Here is a 19,816-nt window from a genome sequence, read left to right as displayed (position 1 = left end):
TCCCAAAGCCCTATTATTTCCCCCAATTACGGTGTTTAGGACTGCAGGCTGGCAAGCTCCATGGCTCATATTTCGAGAAAGGGACGTAGCTGCATCCCAATATGGCGACTGGAGTGTGGGTTTGTCGAAAGGAAAATAGTGGGCGTGTGGAAAGCGCTCTGCTTTAGGTTATACGGTTTTGATTGAGCTGTGTTTTTCTTCCGTTTCTTGAGTTGCAGCAAATCTGCACAATTAGCTGATTCCCCGTCTACACACCCACTCAGGACAAATGGGAACTCGGAAAAAAACGAGGTCAAATCATGACGTCAGTGATCTTGAGGTCAGTTAGTCGAAGCTTTAGAGTTTTTATTTTTATTTTTTATTAATTTCAAATCAATACATGAATCACATGAGGGAACACAAGCATACATAGATTACAAACAATAGACAATCGAGCTAGGGGGTACAATATCACATTACAATTACACAAGGACCTTAAGGGACATGCATATACTTACAATTCTAACAGCTTTTTTGTTAGTAGAGCATTTAACTGTCTTAAAATACAGTTCAGTTCTGAGTTGGATGACCGTTCAAAACGCATTATCCAATTCAGAGCTAGTTTTTTCCGCGAGTTCCCAGTTGTCTTGAACGCACTGATGTTTGAAGTGGAGATTTCCGAGCTCCTAGTTGTTTGAACGCGGTCACTGCAGCTATCCATAGACGCATATTTCTGGGGGGAAGGTCATTACGGTCAGCTGATCATATGACAGCGTGCGCATGACCAGGAAGTAAACATTGAACAGAGACACGCAAAGAGGTAAGTAAATAAACATAAATACCACTTTAGTTAGTATATAAAATAATACTGGCTTTGTATTTACCTGCATTTGTTATAATACAAACTAAACAACAGGAGCATAGAATGATGCTGTTGTTGTGCGAACAGCTAGAATAGCTAAAGGGTTAGCAGCAGATCCGACACTTTATGCTTGCTTATAGCTGCACTACAGGGTCAGTTAGACAGTTTGCATCAAGGTGCACTATACATAAATCGCTCCGCCATTTGTGGTTGCTAAAAATTCGAATAGTTTGCCTAATTCCAGTTTGTGATAAAACAAACAAACAAGCGAGTATAGTGTAGATAATCATTGTACCATCTAACCTGATGTGAAATATATTTTCAATAAACAAAAAATATTGTATTGTAGCGACTCTGGTTTTATAAGGGCGGATATCGACTCACGAGCAAGCTTTTGGGGCACAGTCGATAGCGCGCTGGACTTCGGGCTAGAAGGTCGAGGTAGCGACACCTGCTCCCTGCTTTTTTCATTACTGTATTTTCAGCTGTTTTAAAGCTGGTGTACAATACAATACCGAAAGTAAAAGATTAAAAAACTAAACTTAGGATGGGGAAGCATAGAAATAGTGCACATAGAACAGCTTTACTGCTTCTTAGAATTGCTTTCAATGAGAATTACAGATTTATGTGACTTTGGTCGGGTCGCCCAAAAAGTTAATTTAAGACACAGCGCATATGGCTCGGAAAACATACATAATTCCAGGGATGAGTTGTACTTCGAATAGTCCCAAATGTTACACAGAGAAGATTGAAAGACTGATCGTTTTTCGGGAAATTGCCCTTTAAGGCCTCATGTTAACTAGCCACTATTTACGATGGGGTTGAGTGGCGACTAGAGTGGGCGGACTGGAGTTCCGACATCACATAAGTTTTTATAAAAAAAAAAAAACTGATTTCAGCACCCAAATAATTGCCCGCAATGTTGTTAATTGCGGGCTAGTCGTTGGGTGCCGAAACTAGTTTAACTAGGCGCGCAACTCCGTCGTTAATCGCGGTTTTATTGGCTACATATTAACTAGCATTAGCAACAGCAGACATTATGGAATATCACGTTGCGCTGAACAACAAAGGAGCTAATTGGCTGACGCTGCTATTCCAAAATGGCTGATGTGGCAACTGCTATTTAGCCTGAGGAATACAAGTTCCCGGAAAAACTAGCAGTCATTCAATATTGTCGGTGTAACAGTTGGGATAATGGGACAATTGATTCGAGGTTCTCAAAGCCTTTCTCATCCCTGGATTGAGGTACATTTTCTGAGCCTTATTTTCGCGCCAACACTGCGAAGCCTGCCCGACCCTGTAGTACAAGCGTAAGGTGCCGGATCTGCTCACTACTAACTACCCACTGGGCTCAGACGTCAGTTCAGTGTATAGATTTGATTTACATTTGGTTGAGTTATCAACTAACGTGAAATCAACAAAACCTCTCACCATGTCATTGGATTTAGGTTAAAAGTCGGGTGAAATATATATATATCCCCCCCAAACCAGGTAGGCTAGTTGAGAACAAGTTCTCATTTACAACTGCGACCTGGCCAAGATAAAGCAAAGCAGTGCGACACAAACAACAATGCAGAGTTACACATGGAATAAACAAACATACAGTCAATAATACAATAGAAAAAAGTCTATATACATTGTGCAAATGAGGTAGGATAAGGGAGTTAAGGCAATAAATAGGCCATAGTGGCGAAATAATTACAATATATCAATTAAACACTGGAATGTTAGGATGTGCAGAAGATGAGTGTGCAAGTAGAGATACTGGGGTGCCAAGGAGCAAAATAAATAACAGTATGGGGAGGAGGTAGTTGGATGGTCTATATACAGGTACAGTGATCTGTGAGCTGCCCTGACAGCTGGTGCTTTAAGCTAGTGAGGGAGATATGAGTCTCCAGCTTCAGTAATTTTTTTTTGTTATTTTTTTGTTGTTGAATTTTACCCCTTTTTCTCCCCAATTTCGTGGTATCCAATTGTTTAGTAGCTACTATCTTGTCTCATCGCTACAACTCCCGTACGGGCTCGGGAGAGACGAAGGTTGAACGTCATGCATCCTCCGATACACAACCCAACCAAGCCGCACTGCTTCTTAACACAGCGCCGTCCAACCCGGAAGCCAGCCGCACCAATGTGTCGGAGGAAACGCCGTGCACCTGGCAACCTTGGTTAGCGCGCACTGCGCCCGGCCCGCCACAGGAGTCGCTAGTGCGCGATTAGCTTCAGTGATTTTTGCAGTTCGTTCCAGTCATTAGCAGCAGAGAACTGGAAGGAAAGGTGACCAAAGGAGAAATTGGCTTTGGGGGTGACCAGTGAAATATACCTGCTGGAGCGCATGCTACGGGTGGGTGCTGCTATGGTGACCAGTGAGCTGAGATAAGGTGGGGCTTTACCTAGCAAAGACTTATAGATGACCTGGAGCCAGTGGGTTTGGCGACAAATATGAAGCGAGGGCCAGCCAATGAGAGCATACAGGTCGCAGTGGTGGGTAGTATATGGGGCTTTGGTGACAAAACGGAAGGCACTGTGATAGACTGCATCCAATTTGCTGAGTAGAGTGTTGGAGGCTATTTTGTAAATGACATCGCCGAAGTAAAGGATCTGTATGATGGTCAGTTTTACTAGGGTATGTTTGGCAGCATGAGTGAAGGATGCATTGTTGCGAAATAAGAAGCCGATTCTATATTTAATTTTGGATTGGAGATGCTTAATGTGAGTCTGGAAGGAGAGTTTACAGTCTAACCAGACACCTAGATATTTGTAGATGTCCACATATTCTAAGTCAGAACCGTCCAGAGTAGTGCTGCTGGACGGGAAGGCAGGTGTGGGCAGCGATCGTTTGAAGAGCATGCATTTAGTTTTACTTGCATTTAAGAGCAGTTGGAGGCCACGGAAGGAGAGTTGTATGGTATTGAAGCTCCTCTGGAGGTTAGTTAACACAGTGTCCAAAGAAGGGCCAGATGTACACAGAATGGTGTCGTCTGCATAGAGGTGGATCAGAGAATCACCAGCAGCAAGACTGACATCATTGATGTATGCAGAGAAGAGTCGTCCCGAGGATTGAACCCTGTGGCACCCCCATAGACTGCCAGAGGTCCGGACAACAGGCCCTCCGATTTGACACACTGAACTCTATCAGAAAAGTAGTTGGTGAACCAGGCGAGGCAGTCAAAATACTAAAAGCCCTTCCCTTTCATGACTTTTTGTAAATCCTAATTAGTTTTCCATGTTGATTCAACGTCATCACATTGTTTTTTTTGGCTTGAAATGACTTGGAAACAACGTTGATTCAAACAGTTTTTGCCCAGTGGTTAGTCAAGTGGGTAGTAAGTAGCCTATTTGCTAAAATGCATGTGATTGCAACCTCTCTGCTCTGGCAACAATGTGGTTGCCAGGTGTGGGAAGCTGTTTGATAATAATGAGTCAAATCAACTAAAACGTTATTTGTCACATCCGCCCGAATACAACAAGTGTAGCCTTTACCGTGAAATGCTTACTTACAAGCCCTTAACCAACAGTGTAGACTTTACCGTGAAATGCTTACTTCCAAGCCCTTAACCAACAGTGTAGACTTTACCGTGAAATGCTTACTTCCAAGCCCTTAACCAACAGTGTAGACTTTACCGTGAAATGCTTACTTCCAAGCCCTTAACCAACAGTGTAGACTTTACCGTGAAATGCTTACTTCCAAGCCCTTAACCAACAGTGTAGACTTTACCGTGAAATGCTTACTTCCAAGCCCTTAACCAACAGTGTAGACTTTACCGTGAAATGCTTACTTCCAAGCCCTTAACCAACAGTGTAGACTTTACCGTGAAATGCTTACTTCCAAGCCCTTAACCAACAGTGTAGACTTTACCGTGAAATGCTTACTTCCAAGCCCTTAACCAACAGTGTAGACTTTACCGTGAAATGCTTACTTCCAAGCCCTTAACCAACAGTGTAGACTTTACCGTGAAATGCTTACTTCCAAGCCCTTAAGCATTTCAAGAAGAGTTAAGAAAATATTTAATAAATAAACTAAAGCAAAAAATAACAAATAATTAAGTAACACAATAACATAATGAGGCTATATACAGGGGATACCGGTACCGAGTCGGTGTGCAGAGGTAACAGGTTAGTTGAGGTCATTTGTACATGTAGGTAGGGGTGAAGTGACAATGCTAGCTATCTTGTAATCATTGTAATGTCACGTAGTTAATAGTTATATTCTATTGTCAAAGGGATTCTTCAAGACCAACTCAAATGGCGTCTCTGATCTGCACCCTGCAAGACCATCGCGACGATGTCAACTGGTGCGCCTTCTCCCCGACACTGCTGGCCACCTGTTCAGCTGACAAAACCGTACGAATTTACAACACCCAAGACTTTTCCGAAGTCCCATACTCCCCGCTCTCTGGCCACGGCTATGGCGTCCATTGTTGTTGCTTCAGCGCCTGTGGTCAGTATTTAGCCTCGTGTTCAACTGATGGTTCCACAGTTGTGTGGTCAACGGACACGGGTGAGATAGAGGCAGTGCTGGAGCATCCGGGTCGGAACCCCGTCAGGGTCTGCGCCTTCTCGCCCGACTCTTCACACCTGGTTTCGGGGGCGTCCGATGGTACTTTAGGTCTTTGGGATTTCCGTACGAAAACATTGCACAGGTGAACATAATTGATAGGTGTTATTTATCTCCATGTTATCGAAGCATAAATAGGCCTGCGTGTGTTGCCTATATCGAGTGAGGCTTCGCTGGCCTCTGCAGACTGATGTTATGTGTTGTCTCTTGTGGAGGGTTCTTAACTGATTATTTGTCGACAGGACGGGGGCAGTGAATGACACCACTATGGTGGCCTGCTCCTTCACCCCCTGTGGCCAGATGTTTGTCACTGGATCTACGTATGGGGACCTCAGGCTGTGGGACCTGGACATGAACCAGCTCCATGCGGAGAAGAACACTCACGACTTGGGGGTCACCTGCTGCTGCTTTGGCCCCAAGATCCTCAGTGGTGATCATAATATTTTCCTCCTCCCGCCGTCTTTTGAGTTGGCCTGTTCCCAGATCTGTTTGTACGAACATGACAACCATCAGAGGCGTTATCTATACAGCGCAACATTTTGATCTGGGATCTTGGAGTCTCCATATATGGGAATTTGTTGTGTTTGATTCATTTGCTCCCCTCTCTCAGGTAGCGGTACGGTGCAGTTCCACCTGGCCTCCTGTGGACAAGACAGCACGCTGAAGATATGGACCGTCTCCAGGTCCAACGCAGGCAGTACGTTGCCCACGCGCTATGGATACGCAAGTGTGCTGTTTAACGTCGAACTGTGTGCATATGTTGGTCATCGAATGATGTGGTGGATGTGTGTTCACACTGAATGATCTGAAGTAGTCCATCCGTTCCCCTCTGGCCCGTAGGCTGTAAGATGCAGCTGCTGCACACCCTGACTGGCCAGTCTGCCCCGGTGCTCTCCTGTGCTTTCTCTGCGGACGGACAGCTGCTTGTGTCTGGGTAAGTCCGCCCCGTAGGTGATCTATGGCAAAGCGCTCTCATAGTTGGTCAAGATAAAGTTGTACATTTACTCCAACTGGCCACAAGGGGGAGAAGTGTGATGCTTTTTACCATTTCCTTTTCTGTTGCAGCTCAGTGGACAAAACAGTCACAGTGTACGATGCTGTAAGACGAGCTCTTTTCATTACCGTAGATGTCATTTCAGTTTAACTCCCCATGTTAATGTCCCACACAGAAACCCATGAACACTTCCCATCTGAACTTGAATGTTGTTGATTTTTCAGAGCCAGGGGACTTTGCTCTACACATTGAACCAACACAAGAGGTAATCTTCCTTCCTACCCTTTGGGGACATCGTCGCATCTCAACGGCCTTCTTCGAATAGCCTACTTTTTAACATTTTTTATTTTCCTTTCCGTCCTCCCTCCCATGATCCTTTGCTGTAGGTACGTGACGGCGTGTGCCTTCTCTCCCAGCACACCTCTGTTCGCCACGGGTTCTATGGACAAGACTGTCAATATATGGAGAGTAGAGGATGGACACAGGGGCCATGGTGGGTAACGCACACAGGTAGAAGTACATGTACTGACAAGCTCCCAGTGTTATTGGCATTAAGAATAGCATTAGCCTTCTGAGTCACGCTGTGTGGGGTTCCGACGTACTGTTTCACTATTTACTCATGTAAACAAAGACCCTATTGACTTAATGGTGACGACAGCCTGGTGATTATGTGCTGTTTTTGCATCAGCTCTTCTTTATTGATTATGGCTTAATTGTGTTTTTTTTATTCTGCCTATCATCATCCCTCTCTCTGCATGGATCATGGGGGGGGAAAAAAGAAGGCAAATCTTTACCTGGTGAGTTTTAAATTCTCTTCCTTATCTGTACCACCCATCTGCTCATTGAAAGCAGTGAGGGATGGAGGGTCTCTGTGAAACCTAGGAGTCCCACTGCTATCAGAAGGCTTTATTGAGAGGGATACTTCTACCCCAGTGATAACGTCTTCTGCTAATATGATTGCCCTCAGAACAGCTTCGATTCATCAATGTTATGGAAAGAGCAGGTGTTCATGTTTTGTATACTGTAGTTCTATAGGCTCACGATGCTTTCTTCCTCTCCTCTCACCTGATAGTTTTCCAATAACCTAAACACAACTCATTCTAAGAGAGGCTTGTCAATAAAAGGCTTGCAATTCAATGACTGTAGTTTTAAATACGTTAATGTTCACCATTTTAGTTGACAATGGTTTTATTATTTTTTAAGTTTAGTCTTACTGTGCTGTTTGAAATGTATTTCATTTTTCACATCTTGTTTTCCAGTTGAAACTGCAACATTCTCATGCGAAGGTGGGAAAGTGACTAAGAAGCACTATAGAAACTTTTGATAGGTGACACATTAATACCTATAGTAACAACATGTCATTGAGAGATACTAATGTGCGGTCCCTTCCTGTTTTCCGACCTGTTAGGCAGAAAGTTGCTGTGTCACTCCAGGCTTCTGGTCAGTGATTGGTCAGAGGAGGACGTGGGGGCGTGGCTGTGTGAGGAGGGGCTGCAGGCGCTGGTGGAAAACTTCAAGGCAAACAACATAGATGGAGCGGAGCTCATCAGTCTGACCAAGGAGACACTGGCCTCAGAACTCAACATAGGTGGGGACGGCACATCACACCATCGACTATACACATTATCATACAGCTAATGGTACATTATCATATTATACACATTACCCACTTGTCAGTCTGGTATCTGAGATCCACATTTTGTACAGTAGTTGGAAACGGAGCGTCATCACACACTCAGGCTGGAATCTTTTTTTAAGAGGGGGGAGGGACAAATTAAAAACAAGGTGAACATTGAGGAATGATTGTTAATATGAGATTTACTCAGGATTACATGCATTTTAACTGTACAGCGTTAGATTAGGCCATGTGTATTCTGCACCGCGAGTGTAATCTGCTTTAAGATTTCTGCTCCTATTATATAACACAATTACTCATCCCAAAATACATATCCTGTAACATAGAAAATGCTTTACTAATACCATTTCTGTCTGAAACAATTCCAAAATATGAAAATGTGATTTACAGATTTTGGTTGATCCTTATATCTTCTCTTTTAAATAAAGATCTTTCACCCTAGTTTCTCTGTGAGGTGGTAGGTGTGGGTCTGTTGTTGATGGTCTCTCACGCCAATGGCAACCATAGTAACCAAACAGCCCTGTTCTCTAAAAGAGATGAATCTCTTAGTAGACACGGGTGTCTCTTTCTACTCTCTACTGTCTCTGAGAGTGAGGGATGGCACCATTCCAGGTTGTTATCTTCCTGATGGAGAAAGATTATTATTTTTCCTCTCAGGGGCAGAGGGCTCATTTTGTTTTTTTGTGTGTCTAACACACACACACACACACAGACTGACCTCGCTTTACTGTAGTCTCCATGGTGACCAGGAACTGGGTCATGTACGCAGTGTGTTCAAGCTAGGATATCACATCAACAAATGATGCAAGCCCAATCGGCCAATGTACAATTTTTCCCAAATCTCTGCCTGGTTGTTTCCTGTTGGTGTGCTGTAGAGTCTGTGGGATTGCGCAGTAAGGTCCTGAGGAAGGTGGAGGAGCTGAAGGCGGGGTGTGTGTGTACCGGTGTTCCTGATGAGTACCTCTGTCCAATCACCAGGGAGTTGATGAAGGACCCTGTTATTGCTGCAGGTGGGACACGCCCCCATGGCAACCTGTCTTTCTGTCTGTGCATTTTTAGCTATCAAGATTCTATCTATTTCTATGCTACAACATTTTTTGCAAAACAGTCGCATGCTTTTAAAGGATGCAAAACACACTATCCATCTTGTCTACCTTTTCTTCTGAACAGATGGGTACTCCTATGAGAGGGAAGCGATTGAGAGCTGGATCGCAACCAAGAATCGTTCCAGCCCCATGACCAACCTGCCCTTACAGACAACACTTCTGACCCCAAACCGAACCCTGAAGATGGCTATTGGACGCTGGAGGACCAGCCAGTGAGAAAGAGGGCTGCATCGGCATCTTCTACATCCATTTCAATCTGAAGGCGGGTCTATCCCTCAGTTAACTTCTGACCAAAAGTAGGCTCATAGTACATAAAGCTAAATATGATGATGTTTTCAGGATGACCATACTGAGCTTCGATTCAACCCCTCACTGTGTCTGTTGGGATGAAACTGCTTTAGAATGTAAATATTTATAGCTGATGAGACATTCTAATATATATATATTCTCAAACTCATGCATGTTGACCATGTTGAACTCTGCTATTTACTCTACTCTGCTGCTTTAGCTCCAGAACCATTTCGATGTACAGTGCATTCGGAAAGTATTCAGACCCCATGACTTTTTCCACATTTTATGTTACAGCTTTATTCTAAAATTGATTAAATTGTTTTTTCCCCCTCGTTAATATACACATAATACCCCATAATGACAAAGCAAATTACAGCCTCGGGTCTTCTTGGGAGTGACGCTACAAGCTTTGCACCCCTGTATTTGGGGAGTTTCTTCCTTCTCTGCAGATCCTCTCAAGCTCTGTCAGGTTGGATGGGAAGCGTCGCTGCATGGCTATTTTCTCTCTCCAGAGATGTTCGATCGGGTTCAAGTCGGGGCTCCCGCTGGGCCACTCAAGGACATTCAGAGACTTGTCCCGAAGCCACTCCTGCGTTGTCTTAGCTGTGTGCCTAGGTTCATTGTCCTGTTGGAAGGTGAACTTTCGCTCCAGTCTGAAGTCCTGCGCACTCTGGAGCAGATTTTCATCAAGGATCTCTGTACTTATCTCCGTTCATCTTTCCCTCAATCCTGACTAGTCTCCCAGTCCCTGCTGCCGAAAAACATCCCCACAGCATGATGCTGCCACCACCATGCGTCACAGTAGGGATTGTGCCAGGTTTCCTCCAGATGTGACGCTTGGCATTCAGGCCAAAGAGTTCAGTCTTGGTTTCATCAGATCAGAGAATCTTGTTTCTCATGGTCTGACAGTTTAGATGCCTTTTGGCAAACTCCAAGTGGGCTGTCATGTGCCTTTTACTGAGGGGTGGCTTCCATCTGGCCATTCTACCATAACGTCCTGATTGGTGGAGTGCTGCAGAGATGGTTGTCCTTCTGGAAGGTTCTCCAATCTCCACAGAGGAACTTTGGTGCTCTATCAGACTGACCATCGGGTTCTTGGTCACCTCCGTGACCAAGGCCCTTCTCCCCCGATTGCTCAGTTTGGTCGAGAGGTCAGCTCTAGGAAGAGTCTTGGTTCCAAACTTCTTCCATTTAAGAATCATGGTCACCATGATCTTGGGGACCTTCAATGCTGAATAAATGTTTTGGTACCCTTCTCTAGATCTGTGCCTCCTTCAACCTCATGGCTTGGTTTCTGCTCTGACATGCACTGTCAACTGTGGGACCTTATATAGACAGGTGTTTGCCTTTTCAAATCATATCCAATCAATTGAGTTTACCACAGGTGGACTCCAATCAAGTTGTAGAAACATCTCAAGGATGATCAATGGCAACAGGATGCACCTGATCTCAGTTTTGAGTCTAATAGCAAAGGCTATGAGTACTTATGTAAATAAGGTATTTCAGTTTGTTATTGGTAATAAATTTGCAAACATTTCTAAAAACATTTTTTTGCTTTGTCATTATGGTTATTGTGTGTAGATAGATGAGGATAAAAAAACATGATTATCCATTTTAGAATGAGGCTGTAATGAGGAAAATGCATTTAAGGGATACTGGTGTCAACAACTGAAGTGTTCAATCTATGGCTGAAGTTATATAACAGGGATAGCAGATGTCGGTACACATTCAATTTTACACGCGGGTGTTTGAAATGAGTGGAAGGGAGATGTCATTTTAGTTTTCCAATGAGATTTTATTTCCCCATGATTATGGGAGAAGTGCTTTAGCATAGTCTGTATCATGTGTCGCATAGCTCACAAATCAAAGATGGCAACAATGTTCATGTAGAATACCTGTATCATCTTACCAATAATACCCTTACAAGCTATTCTGTACCTTACTGTAAACGGTTAATGTTGTGCGCACATAAACTAAATAAATCCATCAACTTTTCAATTATTTCTCTAGCTGTGCAAAAATAACTATATAAAATATGTTGCTCTTACAGCTGACCAAGCCATCGGCACAGTAAATAAATGAACATAGACCGCAACAACAAGCAGTTACAACAATGTCCGTAGGATTATATGTACACTTAAATATGAGTATTTATAAAAAATGTACAAAGGAAAAGAACCCTCCGTGCATTGTGAAACACTGCATTCAGGGCTCCGTTATACTGACAAAGGCTATCACCACTTATATAATCTATAAATAGAACACATACAAATCTAATGTATAAACATCCCTATTCAATATGCGTGCCGACCATTAGCCAATCGTTTACTCAAATGGCTTCTCGTCCATTAGCATCCGAAACCCTTTAGTGTTGTTCTTTACAAACTACATCAAAGTTACGTTGTTATAATGGCCCATATTAGGATGCTGTGCTACTGTTCAGCTATTGGACTGGTACTATATGGTGTTTCCCAGGTGTGATTATGTGCACTGTGTTGTTTGCTTACTGGTGTTGCTCTAGGCATGCTTACGCAAAAAGCACAAAAGCCTCAAATGCTGCTTAAGTCTAAACGCAGTGCATCAAATACACTGTCACTTTACAAGAGTCCGAGTTAAGGAAAGAAACTTTTAAACCCTTCCCTTGCCACTGTTTCTCTGGAATACAGAGAAAGTTGTTATGGTGTCTGCACCTGTGTTTGTGCTTGACTGAATGTATGGTCAGTTCAGACGTTGGATTCTATAAAGGAGCGTTTAGGTTTGATGGGTAGGATGGCTGGGTTATCTCTGGTGAGCCCTGCCTGCCGATGGTTCCCGTCTGGGAACTGGGAGGAGTGATGTTGGCCTGCAGCTGGACCTGGTCTTGGCTCCCTGTGGTAGAACCTGTCTCCAAACTCCCTGGCCAGGGCCTTGGCCTGAGCCTGTTGGGCCAGGTGTTGGGCCTGAGCCTGGGCCCCGTTGAGCACCTGGAGGGGAGCCTGGCTCTGCAGTGGTTCCGCGTAAGAGGACCTCTGCTTGAACTCATTGTTTAATCCCTGGATGTTGTCCATAGGGGCCATGCTGTGTCTCTGGTTCTCTAGACCTTCAGGGGAGAGTGGCTGGGAGTGAGGCTGGCCTTGCCAGCCCAGTCCAGGTGGGGGCTGCCCCTGGACACGCACTGCCTTGTCTTTCACCCCCATGAAGGGCCGAGGCTTGAGCTCCGGTTTAGCCGGTTTGGGGCGAGGCACGTCGGGTCCCTGAGTTGCCTGGGTCCTGCCGCTGTCTGACAGGGTCCCGCTGGAGGCTAAGCTACTGCTAGAGCTGGAGGCCTTCATACTGCCCGTCTGACCACCAGAACGCAGACCGGGGCCAGCCGACCCCCCAGAACCCTCCCTCCTTACCTCTTTACCAAACCCAGGGGTGAGGGACCCAGCCTGTCCATCCAGCATGGTGCCGTGGTGGGCTGAGAGCCTGTCTGTTCCCCTAGCCAGGCTGGAGGAGTGGCCTTGGAAGGGCAGGACAGATGAGGAGTGGTGGTGGTGGGCAGGGGTGAGCCCCGGTTGGTGGTCTGTGGAAGAGGGCAGAGGGCTGATGTCGATGCCCAGGCCAGGGCTGGGTCTCAGGGAGGTGGAGATGTGTCTGCCTGGCAGGGGGCTGGAGGGGCCACACAGAGACATAGGCCTGCCCCCTGGTCTGCCCCCTACCTGCAGGGAGTTACAGTGCTGCTGCTGCTTGGTCTTCATGCTTTGGTTCTGTCTAGGACCCTGTAGGACAGGGCCCTGCTTGTCCAGAGACAGGTTGGTCTGTGTGGACCCGTTCAGAGGGGAACCAGGCCTGGGGTCCAGGGGAGCTAAGCCCACTGCGCCTGGTACTGGTGGGAGAGCCCTGTCGGGTCCATAGGGGTTCTTGGGCCTGTTGGGTCCATAGGGGTTCTGTGAGGGCTCTTCCTCTCCCCCTATCTCTTCATAATCATCATCTAGTTCATCCTGGCTCTGTGTATCAACACTCCTCTCTGTGTCCTGGCTCCTCTCTGTGAGGTCATCGGGAGTCTGGCTGTGTGCTGCTTGTTGGCCCTGTGGTGTGTTGGGGGACTGCTGCTGCTGCTGTTGTTGTTGACACTCGTCCTCCACACGCGTTAGCAGACGGTGGATCTCCCGGTTGGTGGGGCAGAGCCGAGACGCCTCGCTGAGGTCGGCTAGCGCCCCCGCATACTGCCTGGATGGACACATGAGGCGAACATAGTGTGAGGTGAGTTTGTCTTGTCAACTGTACCCGTCCGTCCTTTCTAGTCCCTTCCTTTATATCAGTATTAACGGAGAACTGGTGTGTGCTAACCTGCTGCTCCTCTTGGCTCGTGCTCTGGTGTAGAATGCCTCATAAGACTTGGGTTTCAGTTCCAGGGCTTTGGTGGCAAACTCCTCCGCTATACCAAAATCCTGTCGGGGGGGGGGGGGGGGGGGGGGGGGAAGAGGACAGGAACTCAGTTAATTCTGAATGTTTACTGTTAAATTCTGTCCACCCTGAATTTCTCACGAAGAAGCCAAAAGCAACGTCTTAAGGTCATTAGCCAGGGTAATGTGTTTGTGAGCGTTAATGAGTGCAGTGTGAATCCAGCGGTAATCCACACAGCGCCACACTTTGCAATTACTGTAAGTGACTGAAATGAGGATTTCAGTGTTGTTTAACTGGAGAATTCTTCATCTGTGTGCAGCTCAGAGTAGAGCAGCTTTATCTCCCAGTGTCTTAATGGATTCTCCAGACGGGTGCTCGTAGCTTCTCTCCAAACCATAAAAAAAAAAAAACTCCTTCAATCAGATGTCGGAAATGAAAACTATTGACTCTTAAAGGTACAATGCAGCTGTTTTTATCTCAATATTAAATTATTTCTGGGTAACATTTCTGGGTACCTTACTCTCATTGTTTTCATAAACATTTTCAAAAATGAACTAAAATAGCTTCTTAGCGAAGAGAAATTTCTCAAGTAATAATTTTGCTAGGACTGTCTGGGAGTGGAGGGGAAAACTGAAAACTAGCTGTTTTTGACAGAGAGCTTTGGAACTCTCTTATTGGTTTATTAACTAATTTACCACCTGGTGATGTCTTTTCAAACAGCTCTTACACTAAAAGGCCATTATCATCATTTTCACAATTTCACAGTATTATTGCATCCTCATAGTGTGGAAATATATATAAAACACAGGTAAATCATGTTTTTGACTGAGCTGGGCCTTTAATGGGGATTTCATAAGCACCTCTAGTGGCTCTAGTGTGTGTGTGTGCATGCCTGCGTGCAGTATATCCATCCATCTCTTTGCCTAGAGAGCATGCGGTTGGCTTGTTTTTAAATGAGTTTCCCTGCTCCCTTCATTCCTCTCAGGTGAATATTTAATGAAGCAAACCACAGTGTGATTCCGTCCTTGAGATGGAGGTGGGCATTACACCACAGCCGTGAATTCCACAGCTCTGAATAACTGTTCAATGTGGAATAACAGTTTTTATGGCCTCTATACTCCCACTCTCCTCCTGTTCTATTCACCTGAACGTGATGGAATATGGATGATGTGTGTGTGCCTAGCCAGCTCTCTCTTCCCCCTGACCCAATATCCACCAGCAACAATGGAGGGAGGATCCCTTCTTTCCATGTGGGTTTGTGCACGCACGTCCACCTTGCATGTGTGTGTGAGTGAGTGATTACTCCAGTATATGGGAGAGGATGACCGTATCACATCATAGCATCTTTCCATTATTCATTTGCCCGGAGGATGCCATTTTACCACCACTGCTCTAGTATAAGTCTTATTATATTGTCTGGTAAAACAAGGGTGTGTTAGATCACTCCCTCCAGGCTGCTGAGTTGAAGATCTATCTATTATACCTACTCCTATACTATTAACATGAAATTACATTTCATTCAGTGTTAAATTCTATAAAATAGCAAATTCTCTAGTGTGTAGCTATATCAGACGATGTAAAACCTGCAGTTTTATTAAATGTTCAATTCTATTAACAACTGATAGAGTAATGTGTGTGTGTGTGTGTGTGTGTGTCTCACATTGGTTTTCCTGCGGCAGCGTGACATGTTGAGGTACAAGGAGACACGGAGCTCTTTCAGGCCCTTCAGGTCGTCTCCGAAGCCGTCTCGGGGGAACTTCCTCAGGGCGTACTGATACCTCTGGGCTGCCTCCTTCATCCTCCCCTTCTGGAGAGAGAGAGAGAGGAGGGAGGGAGAGAGAGAAAATACAGACATTGATTTGGAGAAGGGGGCTAGCAGATTTTCGAACTGGACACACTTTCATGACAGACAGTGACACGCAGGCGCACACACACACACACACACACAGCGAGAGAGATCAGGTTTTCCTTTTGTTGTTAACCCACCTTATACAGCAGGTTGCCCTCCTCCATGAGTTTCTGTAGGAGGATGAGGAGGACGTCTGGTTTCGATGTGGCCATCGCCCACGTAGCATGACCTGGTCAAGAGGTACGAGAACACAGGTTAAACACACACACACACACACAAAACACTGTAAAAGGTATCTAAAGAAAGTACCTGATCGATCATAAGGGGATGTTCTGTAGCCTTTTAGCAGGTAGAAAGGAGTGAAGAGAAAGAGGGGTGAAATACATGATGTTGATAGAGCCTTCCTCAAGACCCTGCAGGGCTTTAACACCGACAGATCAGGTCAACTCCAACTCACCCAGCTTGGCCCCTTTCTTCAGTAGGGTCACCACAACAGCAGTGTTCCTACAGCCCACAGCCCTCTCCAGAGGCCTCACCCCACTGTGGTCCACATGCTCCACCACCGCACCCTTCTCCACCAGGTACTGAACCTGTGATTGTAGAGGACACCACAAAACAAACAGCATTTTAAAAGGATTCAAACAAGGCTAAAGGTGCTGGAGGGAATTGTGTAAATTCAGTACTGTGTTTTTAAAAATCTACAATCTAGGCCATTTTAGACGATCTAGGCCAGTTGCAGCGAAATCAGAATTATGTCTGTGGATCTATTTTTTTCTCCAGTTTGCAGTATGAGAAGGAACCCCACCATCTCTGCATCACCGTTGAAAGCTGCCAGGTCGAGAGGGGTACGCCCGTTCCTGTCAGGGTGGTCTATCTCTGCCCCCATCTCCACCAGGTGCTGCACCACGCCCTTCTGACCCTTCAGACACGCCCAGCTCAGAGCTGTCTGGCCCTCCTTATCCACGGAGGCTAAAGACGCACCTGGAACCAGATCAGAAATAACAAGCTCACTCCACTGCAACTGAGACTGACATACACTCAGTGGCCAGTTTATTAGGTACATCTAATACTGGGTCAGACCTTCCTTTCCCTACCGAACCGCCTGAATTCTTCGGGGTATAGAACCGCTGCTCAGTTGGTATTAAGGGACCTAACGTGTGCCCGGAAAACATTCCCCACACCAGTACACCACCGTCACAAGCCTGTACCGTTGACACCAGGCAGGATGGGGCCATGGACTCATGTTGCTTACGCCAAATCCTTACTCTGTCATCAGCATGACTCAACAGGAATTGGGATTATTTGCCTCTTTGTGGCCGGTTTGTTAGCTTGCACATTTCTTGCCATTCTCGTTCAACCTTCCATCGACGAGCTGTTTTCACCCACAGGACTGCTGCTGACGGGATGTTTTTTGTTTGTCGCACCATTCTCTGTGAACCCTAGATACTGTCGTGCGTGAAAATCCCTGGAATCCGTCCGTTTCTGAGATACTGGAACCGACACGCCTGGCATCGACGATCACACTACACTCAAAGTCACTTAGGTCACGAGTTTTGCCCATTCTAACGCTCAAATGAACAGTAACTGAATGCCTAGATGCCTGTCTCCCTGCTTTATATAGCAAGCCACGGCCACCTGACTCACTGTCTGTAGGAGCGAACCATTTTTGTGAACGGGGTGTACCTAATAATAAGTCTATACTGTATATCTCAGAGCTACGAATTAAAAAAATAATCTCAAATAACACTCTATCCCCCTTAGTGCACTGAGAATTGACATGTACCATGATGTGACCCTGACCCTTGACTGCTTACCTTTTGTCAGCAGGAAGTCTGCAGTGCTGAGGTGGCCCTCGCTGGCTGCCACCATCAGCAAACTGCGGCCCTGCTTATCGATGGTGTTAATGTCCACACCGCGCTGCAGAAACAGCTCTGCTACCTGAGAGAGAGCAAGTGAGAGACCGAGAGAGATTGAGAGCAAGAGAGAGCGCGAGAGAGCGAGAGCATGAGTGATTGGACAGCCATCAGTGCTGTAAAGCAGGAAAATCAGAATGATTCTCACCTGGGGGTGTCCATGTCTGATGCAGCTGAAGAGTGGGACCACCCCCCTCCGGTTGGGCTGCTCTGCCCCCGCACCCCTCTCCAGCAGGAAAACACACGTCTCTGTCCTGCCCCGGCCTGCAGCCGCACTCAGAGCTGAGAGAGAGACCCCCAGAACAGTGGTCAACTACCTACCTCACCACTGTGCTCTGAATTAAAGTAATCTTTTGTTTCTGTGTTATTGATTGTTTGGAGACAGTTACAATGTACTTCACTCTAGTAATACTGCAGTTGTAGCACTACTGCTCAACAATTCAAGGACACACAGCAAGATTAGAGAGAGTAACACCTGAACGAGAGTAAAATATTGGCACCGCAAAGGCAATGTGAGCTACAGTACACTGTGAACAGACAACGTCACAACCCCGAGTATGACTTTCAAAGACTATTTTAGAGCAGGCCCATATCTCCCTATGCTCTCTAGAGAGGCAGGCTCTTCGCTGAGGCTGTTAAAAGTCTTACAGCTGGCCTGGCAGAGAGAGAGAGAGCGAGAGACAGATTTGTTGGGTACTGCCCACAGCTTGCCCAGACCAGCCATCTAGCCCTGGGTATGGAGCATCCATCCAGGCAGTATCTACCTCCCAAAATGCACCCTATTCCCTAATTAGTTCACTACTTTTGACTGGGGCCCATAGTGCTCTTGTCAAAAGTAGTGCACTATATAGGGAATAGGGTGTCATTTGGGACACGTGCAGACCAGGGAAGCTGCGGTCACAGGAAGGCCAAGAAGATCATCAAGGACCTGAGCCAAGGCCTGTTCACCCCACCACCATCTGGAGTGAGCCAAGGCCTGTTCACCCCACCACCATCTAGAAGGCAGAGAAAGTACAAGTGCATCAAATCTGGGACTGATAAACAGCTACTATCTCCAGGCCATCAGACTGTTAAACAGTCACTACTACCCTGCCCTGAACCTTAGTGACTGTTACTGTACTGTCGGAACTAGAAGCACAAGCATTTCGCTACACTCACATTAACATCTGATAAACATGTGTATGTGACAAATAAAATTTGATTTGATTTGTTACTAGCCGGCTAGCACCCATTACTCTACCCTTCACCGTAGAGACTGTTACTAGCGGGCTAGCACCCATTACTCTACCCTGCACCGCAGAGACTGTTACTAGTGGGCTAGCACCCATTACTCTACCCTGCACCGCAGAGACTGTTACTAGCCGGCTAGCACCCATTACTCTACCCTGCACCGCAGAGACTGTTACTAGCCGGCTAGCACCCATTACTCTACCCTGCACCGCAGAGACTGTTACTAGCCGGCTAGCACCCATTACTCTACCCTGCACCGCAGAGACTGTTACTAGCCGGCTAGCACCCATTACTCTACCCTGCACCGCAGAGACTGTTACTAGCCGGCTAGCACCCATTACTCTACCCTGCACCGCAGAGACTGTTACTAGCCGGCTAGCACCCATTACTCTACCCTGCACCGTAGAGACTGTTACTAGCCGGCTAGCACCCATTACTCTACCCTGCACCGCAGAGACTGTTACTAGCCGGCTAGCACCCATTACTCTACCCTGCACCTTAGAGACTGTTACTAGCCGGCTAGCACCCATTACTCTACCCTGCACCGTAGAGACTGTTACTAGCGGGCTAGCACCCATTACTCTACCCTGCACCGCAGAGACTGTTACTAGCCGGCTAGCACCCATTACTCTACCCTGCACCGCAGAGACTGTTACTAGCCGGCTAGCACCCATTACTCTACCCTGCACCTTAGAGACTGTTACTAGCCGGCTAGCACCCATTACTCTACCCTGCACCGTAGAGACTGTTACTAGCGGGCTAGCACCCATTACTCTACCCTGCACCGCAGAGACTGTTACTAGCCGGCTAGCACCCATTACTCTACCCTGCACCGCAGAGACTGTTACTAGCCGGCTAGCACCCATTACTCTACCCTGCACCTTAGAGACTGTTACTAGCCGGCTAGCACCCATTACTCTACCCTGCACCGTAGAGACTGTTACTAGCGGGCTAGCACCCATTACTCTACCCTGCACCGCAGAGACTGTTACTAGCCGGCTAGCACCCATTACTCTACCCTGCACCGCAGAGA

The 19,816-nt window shown here is 46.3% G+C and overlaps 2 protein-coding genes across 6 annotated transcripts in view; one reads left to right on the top strand and one right to left on the bottom strand.

Moving 5' to 3' along the window:
- Nucleotides 1–170: 170 nt before the first annotated feature.
- Nucleotides 171–11,424, top strand: LOC139373202 (WD repeat, SAM and U-box domain-containing protein 1-like). 5 transcript variants are annotated; one of them, XM_071113393.1, is made up of 13 exons: nt 171–799; nt 5,062–5,481; nt 5,639–5,826; nt 6,007–6,093; nt 6,237–6,330; nt 6,462–6,495; nt 6,615–6,655; nt 6,777–6,883; nt 7,170–7,187; nt 7,650–7,676; nt 7,799–7,978; nt 8,902–9,036; nt 9,197–11,424. In XM_071113393.1, the coding sequence occupies exons 2-13, from the start codon at nt 5,084–5,086 to the stop codon at nt 9,346–9,348; spliced, it is 1,461 nt and encodes a 486-aa protein (XP_070969494.1). In that variant the 5' UTR covers nt 171–799; nt 5,062–5,083; the 3' UTR covers nt 9,349–11,424. The 5 variants fall into 5 exon arrangements, with proteins under 5 accessions (XP_070969494.1, XP_070969496.1, XP_070969497.1 ...); XM_071113392.1 differs by having other exon boundaries at nt 713–799; nt 6,007–6,123; XM_071113395.1 differs by lacking the exon at nt 7,170–7,187.
- Nucleotides 11,425–12,119: 695 nt separating this feature from the next.
- LOC139372274 (protein TANC1-like) overlaps nt 12,120–19,816 on the bottom strand; it is a 60,477-nt gene continuing 52,780 nt past the window's right edge. Inside the window, exons 20-28 of the mRNA XM_071112029.1 lie at nt 17,702–17,835; nt 17,455–17,578; nt 16,446–16,621; nt 16,098–16,230; nt 15,950–15,979; nt 15,778–15,869; nt 15,452–15,598; nt 13,735–13,835; nt 12,120–13,614 (exon numbers count right to left, since the gene is read on the bottom strand). Coding sequence (XP_070968130.1) covers nt 12,147–13,614; nt 13,735–13,835; nt 15,452–15,598; nt 15,778–15,869; nt 15,950–15,979; nt 16,098–16,230; nt 16,446–16,621; nt 17,455–17,578; nt 17,702–17,835 — 2,405 coding nt within the window. The 3' untranslated portion in view covers nt 12,120–12,146. The remainder of the gene's footprint in view (nt 13,615–13,734; nt 13,836–15,451; nt 15,599–15,777; nt 15,870–15,949; nt 15,980–16,097; nt 16,231–16,445; nt 16,622–17,454; nt 17,579–17,701; nt 17,836–19,816) is intronic.

The sequence above is a fragment of the Oncorhynchus clarkii genome, chromosome 18 (genome assembly GCF_045791955.1).
Source record: "Oncorhynchus clarkii lewisi isolate Uvic-CL-2024 chromosome 18, UVic_Ocla_1.0, whole genome shotgun sequence".
In the NCBI taxonomy this organism is placed as follows: Eukaryota; Metazoa; Chordata; class Actinopteri; order Salmoniformes; family Salmonidae; genus Oncorhynchus; species Oncorhynchus clarkii.
The sequence above is the reverse complement of the archived record's forward strand: the minus strand, read 5'-3'. Positions and strand labels throughout refer to the sequence as shown.

Excerpts from the sequence above, each read along its gene's own strand:
- LOC139373202 (XM_071113392.1), top strand. The coding sequence starts at position 5,084 with ATGGCGTCTCTGATCTGCACCCTGCAAGACCATCGCGACGATGTCAAC. Across the intron at positions 6,124-6,236 it reads CACGCGCTATGGATACGCAA|GCTGTAAGATGCAGCTGCTG; the intron begins GTGTGCTGTTTA and ends TCTGGCCCGTAG. Across the intron at positions 6,331-6,461 it reads GGACAGCTGCTTGTGTCTGG|CTCAGTGGACAAAACAGTCA; the intron begins GTAAGTCCGCCC and ends TTTCTGTTGCAG.